At 39.8% G+C, this 8,964-nt stretch overlaps 1 protein-coding gene across 1 annotated transcript; it reads right to left on the minus strand.

Moving 5' to 3' along the window:
• Positions 1-453: 453 nt before the first annotated feature.
• LOC109468125 (slit homolog 1 protein-like) lies at positions 454-3,749 on the minus strand. The gene is made up of 3 exons (XM_019766367.1): positions 2,171-3,749; positions 1,589-1,890; positions 454-1,300 (listed from the first exon to the last, which is right to left on the minus strand). Exons 2-3 carry the CDS (start codon positions 1,876-1,878, stop codon positions 454-456), a joined length of 1,137 nt encoding a protein of 378 aa, XP_019621926.1. The 5' UTR covers positions 1,879-1,890; positions 2,171-3,749.
• Positions 3,750-8,964: the final 5,215 nt, after the last annotated feature.

Here is an 8,964-nt window from a genome sequence, read left to right on the forward strand (position 1 = left end):
TGGGTGGATATTTAATTTTCAGGATTGTTTCATTGTTTAATGCTTAATTGAGACTTTATGATGGGATTTTAGGTGAGTGGAAAACTACAAGCAATGAGTAAACCCTTCAGACTCTTTACATGCCCAAAGGATGGTCCCACGCCACCCTTGCACCACGTCTACGGCCCAGCATAGCCGGGGTACCAGCGTCTGGGCCTACAGAACGGTCCTGGCGACAACACTTACACCAGAAGGTCAGAACGATGGCAACAATCACAAGGGTGCCGGCTACAGCTGCGATCAGGTAGAGGATGAGAATGGGGAGGGAGAAAGTGGGAGACGTTTTAAAGTAAACTACATCTGTAGAGAAGTAGGCCAGTGTGGACCCTGCAGAATTTGTTGCGATGCAGACATACCGACCAGAATCTGCTGCAGTAACATCTCTTACAATTATTGTACCATTTTCCCACACTGTCACCCTTCCAGCTGACAATAGTATACTGTTGCATTGAATTCGAGTCCAGATGGGAGTCTAACTGTGATGTCTGGTGTGGGGATTCCTGAAGCTTCACACACCAAACGGAGAGTCTCTCCCTGAATCAGAAGATAATTTTCAATCCTCTCGAACCTCGTAATGTTTGGTTTTTGACAGTCTGTCATCAAATCGCCAGGGTTGACTTTTATCAGGTTTTGCCCACTGAGGCTGTCTGGTTGGGAGCAAGTGATCTGTTTGTCAAAAGAACGTGGTTCTGTCATCTTCAACTTAAAGTCCACCATCCTACAGTCACACTGCCAGGGGTAGTTGTCAATGTTAACAGTAGAGATGGATGATAGTATCTCATAGGCCAAAGAGGGAAGGGTTGTCATTTGGTTATTGTTGAGGTAAAGAAGAGATATTCTTTGAATCTTTGACAAATCTTCAAAGGGAAAAATTTTGATGTCATTTTCATTCAATCTGAGTTCTGTAAGTTGCAGCAGATTTGCCAGCAAGTTGGACGGAATGGAATGAATTTGGTTGTTGTTCAGGTCTAAGTATCTGAGTTCTGGAGTTGGATTGAGAGTTCCAGTCTGAATATCTGTGATGTTATTATTGTTCAGGTAAAGGCCCTGTAAATTTCCCAGCCCTGTGAACATGTCAACTCTGAGGCGTATTAAATTGTTAGAAAACAGGGTCAGCCTTACCAGATTTGGTGTAGAACTGAAAGTTTTAGCCTGAATGTCAATGATCTTATTACTTTCCAGCTCAAGCCTCTCCAAGTTTCCCAGCCCTGTGAACATGTCAGGACTCAGGGCCGTTATCCTGTTATTGTTCAGGTACAAGGTTTGTAATTGTAGTGTTGGATTGAAAGTTCCAGCCTGAATATCACTGATCCTATTATTGCCCAGATGAAGTTCCTGCAAGTTTCCCAGCCCTGTGAACATGTCAGGCTTGAGGATTGTTAACTTGTTATTACTAAGCCACAGGATTTGTAATTGCGGTGTAGGATCAAAGGTTTCTGCCGGAATGTCACTGATATTAGTATTGTACAGATAAAGCCACTCCAAGTTCCCCAGTCCTGTAAACATGTCAGAACTTACGACTCGTATTGGGTTACTGTAAAGCCATAATTTGGTCAAGCTTGACAAGTGATAGAATGGTTGGCTATTGATGACAGAAATGCGATTTTGAGGCAGTTCTAAAGTTTCTAAGTTCCTATACTCTGAGAAGTCAGATTGGCTTAACGTTGTGATTAGATTCTGTCCCAAATTTAAGCCGATGATGGAGGTTGGCAGGTCCGGAGGTATGCTGGTGAGACCCTGACCAACACACCTGCAGTATGGTGAAGATGTGCAGCTGCAGGTTTCTGCTGCTCCCAACACCTTAAGGATGACTAGGAGGAACATCAGCACACCCATCATGGACTGTCTGTCCTGGGACAAAATAGATGAGTTTGATCATGATACTTTTACATACGAAACAGAAATGTATGTTGCTCCTCTTTTCCCTCTTAAACACCAACCAACCAACCAACCAACCAACCAACCGACTGATCAGCCAGCCATTCAACTCACCAACCACACAACCACCCAATCAAATAGCCACCCAGTCAATGAATGAGCTTATGTCAACTTAACTGATGCACATACCATTTTAACACTAACAGAGACAGAATTAAACGTCTTTAGACAGTTTTGAATTGGAAAAACTTACCTTCGACGTTTATGCAGACTTCTTGTCAGGCCCGGCAAGAAGGTTTTCCTGAACTGTGTATTCTGCTGGATAGAACAAATGTTATTGGTTACATCATGGTTATGCACAATTTAACATGTATCACACTAAAGTAGCCATTTGGCTAGCAACACTCAAGTCGCTACAAGTAACAAATCATTGGTCAGAACAGCCTAGTAATGGCAAGGCTAGAAATTGGCATCACAACTCTCTGCCTAATTGAGCAACCCAAACAAACCAAGCATAACATAATTCAACATGAGTGAAACAATACCGAAACAGATACATGTAACACCTTAAAGAAAAAGACTTACTGAGAGACGCCGTCTGGAAGACACACGGGAGTCGTCCCTGACACAATCACCTGTACCTGTAGTACCTCACCTGGTCTGGGACACCTTTAAGTAGTAGTCCTGTCTGTTGTAAAGAATGGCATCTGCAGACACTCAAGGCTCTGAAGTAACCTTTGCAAACCCTTAAGCTTCTTAATTACAATCAAGGGGCCTATCATTAAAAATTGGTATTGACTTTTTAAGGACATAACCTTTGACAGTTCAAAAGAACTGAAAATTTTAATAGTAAATGAATTTCAATTTTTCTTCCTAGACCAAGGAAACAGAAAACTCAAGACGTGTTGAAATCTGTATTATCTAAAAAGGTTTTGGTACCAATACATGTGAGAATTTGGGATTGATTCAGAACCTGATACATTGTAGAACCAACAAATACGATTGGCATGGCCTTACCCAACATATACTTCAAGCCATCAGCAGTTTAAGTACAATTATCTTTTTGGGACTTTAGCATTGCGTACAGATCATAAAGATTAACCTCTCATCTCTTTACAACGTCTTTAAAACTCCACGTGTCCTTGAACAGAAAACCAACTCCTTTCATGTATAGGCCACATCTAGTCTTTAGGCTACATGTAAATGTTACATGACTGTGATATTCAGTCTGGGTCTTTAATCACAGATTAAAGCACAACACTTACAAGTGGCTACTTCAGGGTACAAATTAAGGTTAAAAAAGGAGTACAAGGAGTTCTCTTAAGGTGATATTGAACGGTGTCTGAGGACTTTTCGGAAATACTAGTATAGAAAAAAAACTCTATCTGACATGGTAGACTTTTTGGTCTATTTTTATAATCTATAACATATTTTTTGCCAGGGCCACATTTTTACCGCGAAATTGAACGACAAAGTTCGCAATTTTTACGCGCCATCTACCATCCGGGCTCCCATATATGGAGCGTTGTGTGTGCCCTTCCAAATAATGTGCACACACCCTGGTCCCACTGAGGCGAAAGCACGAGTCCGCTGGGCCACTTGAAGCAAAGAATGTGAACTGTGTGTGAGGTTGAATATTCATCAAACACTGTGTCCACTAGAACTTCATGTATCATTATCTGTATCACTATTTGATGATTACACAGGTATGCATTTCTATAGTTACATGGTGCATACTTACACACAATCCATAATGACATATTTTAACAAAGGCACAAATACAACACACCATATTACCACACAAACACACACAATCATGCACATTCTCTCTCTCTCTCTCTCTCTCTCTCTCTCACAATAAAACATCAGTCTTCAATGATAACAGACATTTTTCAATCTAATACAACAAGTTTTCTCAGTCTAAAACAAAAATTGTTCTCAGTCTAAAACAATAGTTGTTCTCAGTTCTCATTCTGAAACAATAAAAACATCAGTCTACAATGATAACGGGATAGTTTTACTTCTAATACAATAATTTTTCTCGGTTTTTAGTTTAGCACATTTTAGTTTAGTATAATTGTTCTCAGTTCTCAATCTAATACAATCATAATTGTTCTCAGTTAAGAACAATAATTGTTCTGAGTTCTCACTCTAAAATAATTGTTCTCAATCTAAAATAACAATTGTTCTCAATTCTCACTCTAAAAATAATTGTTCTCAATCTAAAATAACAATTGTTCACAGCTCTCAATCTAAAACAATAAAAACAGTCTGTAACACTAAATACAGTTCTCTGTCTGCATTTTTCCATGTTATAACATATGCATAAATGAAGAAAACTAACTTAGATGTTCCTAATTCCCTTGCCTTAGAGAAGGTGGTCATCAAACGTCTACTGGCCTGGTCAGCGTAGAGCTGATCAGCTAGTCATTTGATATTCTGTACAATACTTTGCTCTGCTTCTTCCTTAATTTAGATTGTCTATACTTTACACAGAATCACAAAAGGCTCGCTCACTGTTCTTGGTTGGACGATTACCAATAAAAGACCAATGACAGTTAACACATATTATGGAGTGTCAAATCCAAAGTCTGAACTTGTAGACAGTTATTGCTTATATTGTATAGAGTTTTAGCTTAGTTAACTTTCCGGAACGTTTCCCCACACACATAAAATTGGCATATTAAAGATCAATCAAGATGGCCTGAGACTGACCTAGCCCTGTCTACTCATGTTGGATTTCGTACAAAGAATTTTGCTGCGCGGTAACAGCACCTGTGCCATAAGATGGATTTTCCCCATCCATGGGTTCAGTGTTGGCCTGATACTGACCCTGCCCTGTCTACTCATGTTGGATTTCGTACAAAGAATTTTGCTGCGCGGTAACAGCACCTGTGCCATAAGATGGATTTCCCCCATCTGAGGATTCAGTGGTGGTGTAAGACTGGTGCTGCACTGTCTGATCAGGTTGGTTCCTTTCTTCATCATTTTGATAATCTCGACCACTAGTTAAGGAAGCTGGGTTTGTATTAATTTCATTCACGGCCTGAGACTGGTCCTGTATTGTCTGAACATGATGGTTGTCAATATCTTCATACTGGTGATTATCATCTTGGATCAGTGCATTAGCTCTGGTATTCGTGGTAATTTCAGTATTAGCCTGAGACTGTCCCTGCCCTGTCTGATCATGACCGCTGGACATTATGGCATTTGTGTTATTAGCAACAGCCAGGCCTAAAGGAGGATGCTCGGTTTTCCTTTTGTACCACACAGTGAGACTGATGGTGACAAGTAGGGCAATAGCAGCTACGGAACCAAAAACAGAGCGAATGAGAACAGGTAGGGGGAGGCGACTGTAAGAAGATGTATTGGAAGTGCTGCTTTCTTGTTTCTGGTCCGCAGTGATTGTAAGGGGTGAAGTTAGCGTGAGTATTGTTTTGCTTGGTTTGCCTGCAGGATGCACTGTTGAGCCAGCATTGCTTATGAAGTGCCAGTGATAACGAGAGGTGACTGTAATGTTGTAACTGTTATTTGCACTTTCTGATTCGCTTACAGGGGTGTGTGTGACAAATGTGGAGCCTTCAGAGAATTCTGTTGGGCTTACATAGCTTTCTGTGGTGCCAACTGAATATGTTGACCCTGTAGATGAAGTAAATGACGTTTGGATATCAACAGTTAGTGTTGACGTGCTTGGCTCTTCACATATAAGATGGACATCTTTAAGTTTCTGACTTCTGAATTTGAAGGGTTTGGCACATACTATCTTGTCTTTAAATGAAGGAAATTTAGTTGTTTCCAGTATGATGGGAACCATCCCGCAGTCACAACGCCAGGGGTTTCCGTCAAGTTTGATGGTGACAATAGATGGCAACGCTAAGGGGGAAATAACACGCAGCCTGTTGTCGCTTATGTCCAAATATTGTAGCCGTGATACATCTGCAAATGCACCGGGCTGAATTATATTTATGTTGTTGCTATCTAGCCTCACATGTGTCAGTTGGGGTAGGTTTACAAATGTGCCTGCTTGAATAGTTGTTATCCCGCAAAGTCTGAGAAATATCTGTTTAAGCCGAGGCAGATTGGCAAATGTACCTGAATAAAGCAGTCCTAACGGGTTGCGGTTTAGCCACAATATTTGGAGGCAAGATAGATTTTTAAACGCTCCAGGCTCAATCATTGATATCATAGCTCCGGAGAGCTTCACGTCTTCGAGCTGGGTTAGGTTTACAAATACTCCAGATTGAATTGTTGGCATCTTGAGTTGTTGCAGATCCATAACTTTGAGATGAGGTAATTTCTGAAATGCGTCAGACTGAAATCCTGTTATTGGGTTACCGTGCAGCGTCAATTCTTTGAGTTGTGGGAGGTTTACGAATGTACCAGACTGAATCAATGATATGTTGTTCGCTTTAAGGTTTAACAATTCGAGCTTGTCTATTGCAAACGTACTGGAATGTATGTTGGTTATTTTGTTGGCGATCAAGCTTAGCTTTTGTAGCAAGGGTAAATTTGTGAATGTTCCAGGCTTGATGTTAGTTATTTTGTTGGAACTTAAGTCCAAACATTTAAGTCTAGGCAGAATGGGAAAACGCTCAACAATGCTAAAACGATTTTCTCTTAAATCCAACATACCCAAATTCCTGTACCGTAAAAGCTCAGACTGATTTACAGCTGCAATAAGCTTATCCATCAAATACAATCCAGTGATAGACTTTGGGAGGTTTTGAGGAATGGTGGTGATGCCTTTGGTTGAGCACCAGCAGACTGTATACGGTCTACAACCCCCGTTACGGCATGCCTCTGGCATGCTGTGCTCTTCCAGCAAGATAAGAAGCACAACCAGCATGTGTAGCAGCTTTCTTCCCATGGTTTTCTCCCACCTAAACAGACAGGAACATACTCTGTAAAGTCACACCAACTTTTGCCCTACACACACGTGGTGCTAATTGTCATAAGCTGGCTATTTGAATAGCATTAAAATTTATGATTATGACTAAAATTAAAATGATGATGCAGCTATCGTGATACACATTTGTTTTCGTCATACATGAATATCAATATCTATGTTGTTTACTCATTTTGCTGATGTTGTCATAATTCCGTTCGCATTTTCGAGGCAGAAGTGAAGAAAGTTGAAGACTTTTCTTAACACAATCCTGTGGTTATTTGTGAAATACCTTTACAGTCATTATAGAACCGTGTCACTCTCGTCTGAATGATACGTGTGCATTAAGCTGGCTGCTTGAATATTAATGTTAAGGTTGTTTACTCTTCTTTTATACTGCTGAGCCCGACACTGAATCGGATTACTAGAAGTGCGCATACATGTTAGTTATACAACACAAGTGATCAGTATGAATAAACAAGGGTATAAAGGTAAATGTAAGACACTAAGGAACATACTATATATTAGGTTACTGATTCTGTGTAAACAAAAGTGAATTTAGTGTGTTAGTAATATCTGCATATATACATGTACTGCGGCAGGGCCCTCGCCAGTTCAGATTTGAATTGGGCAAGAGACCACGCCTCTGCCGCACCAGGCTCACTCGCTGATTGTCTGAAGCTGGCTTTTTGGATAGCATTAAAATTTATGATTATGACGACAATTATAATCATGATGCAGGTATCGGGATACGTGTTTACTTTCGTCTTACATGAATATCAATATCAATGTTGTTTACTCATTTTTCTGATGTTTTCATAATTCTGTTCGCAGTTTCCATGCAGAAGTAAAGAAAATTGAAGTTTTGTTCTTACCATAATTCTGTGGCTATCTGTGAAATGCCTTAACAGTCATTATGATAATATTAGAACCATGTCACTCTCCTCTGAGTAATACTTTTGCATGAAGCTGGCTGCTTGAATATTAATATTAAGTTGTTTCCCCTTTGCTGACGTATGCGCATTGGCAATAATAGAATGGGCAGAAGAACAATCATATAGAATCTAACATATCTCTGGTAGGAATATTAAAAGTCGTCTAATTTTGTCTGAAATATTATCTAGGACTGTGTTCCTTGGTCGTTTTCATCCAAATAATGCTATTAACTGTTAAATGTAGACAAACAAGCAGTAACGGCTACTATAAAGTCTTTGTGCAGACAATTATGGTTGTCAAGTAATACCAAAACCATTTTATACACATTGTAGCCTAGCATGGTTGCATGGTCTATATTAATTTTCTGTTTTGGGCAGAATTTGTTTCAGAAATATGGCGTCACAAAAAAAGAAGGTGTCAGGGTGCCCCCAAAAGTATCAGGGTGCCAAAAAAAATTATCAGGGTACCACAAAAAAGAATCAGGGTAAACATCCGTGTTCACCTTATTTAGTACAAACCTTATTTCCAAGTGCTTGGGTACAAGATTGTGTTAAACGTTCTCGTGCGACTGGGCTTCTCTAACAGTTATCTACTCCTACCAACAGTCAGAAAATATCAATTTACCCTTTCAGCATATGCTTGGAGAATTAAGCCTTGATTAAAGGCATAACAACCTGACTACAAAAATAAACACAAATAGCATTGTCAAAAGAAAAAGACCTTTCAAGCAAGTCAAATAGCCTCAGTTGGAACTCTCTGGGTAAGAACTTGTGTAGAATGCCTCAGACACCAGTTAATGCTGTTAGAAAATATCATAATTCACAATTTCAGCATATGCTTGGAGAATTAAGCCTTGATTAAAGGCATATAAACCTGACTACAAAAAAACACCATTGGCAGAAGAAACAGACCTTTCAAGCAAGTCAAAAAGCCTCAGTTGGAACTCTCTGGGTAGGAACTTGTGTAGAATGCCTCAGACACCGGTTACTGCTGTTAGAAAATGTCATAATTCACAATTTCAGCATATGCTTGAAGAATTAAGCCTTGACTACAGCAGAACAACCTGACTACAAAAAAAAGATACCATTGGCGTAAGAAACAGACCTTTTAAGCAAGTCAAAAAGCCTCAGTTTGGCACTTTCTGGGTACAAACTTGTGTAGAATGCCTCAGGCACCGGTTAATGCTGTCATAATTCACAATATCAGCATATGCTTGGAGAATTAAT

Source organism: Branchiostoma belcheri, unplaced genomic scaffold (genome assembly GCF_001625305.1).
Source record: "Branchiostoma belcheri isolate BF01 breed outbred unplaced genomic scaffold, Haploidv18h27 scaffold192, whole genome shotgun sequence".
In the NCBI taxonomy this organism is placed as follows: Eukaryota; Metazoa; Chordata; class Leptocardii; order Amphioxiformes; family Branchiostomatidae; genus Branchiostoma; species Branchiostoma belcheri.

Excerpts from the sequence above, each read along its gene's own strand:
- LOC109468125 (XM_019766367.1), bottom strand. The coding sequence starts at position 1,878 with ATGATGGGTGTGCTGATGTTCCTCCTAGTCATCCTTAAGGTGTTGGGA. Across the intron at positions 1,301-1,588 it reads CACTTGTCAAGCTTGACCAA|CTTGTACCTGAACAATAACA; the intron begins ATTATGGCTTTA and ends ACAATTACAAAC.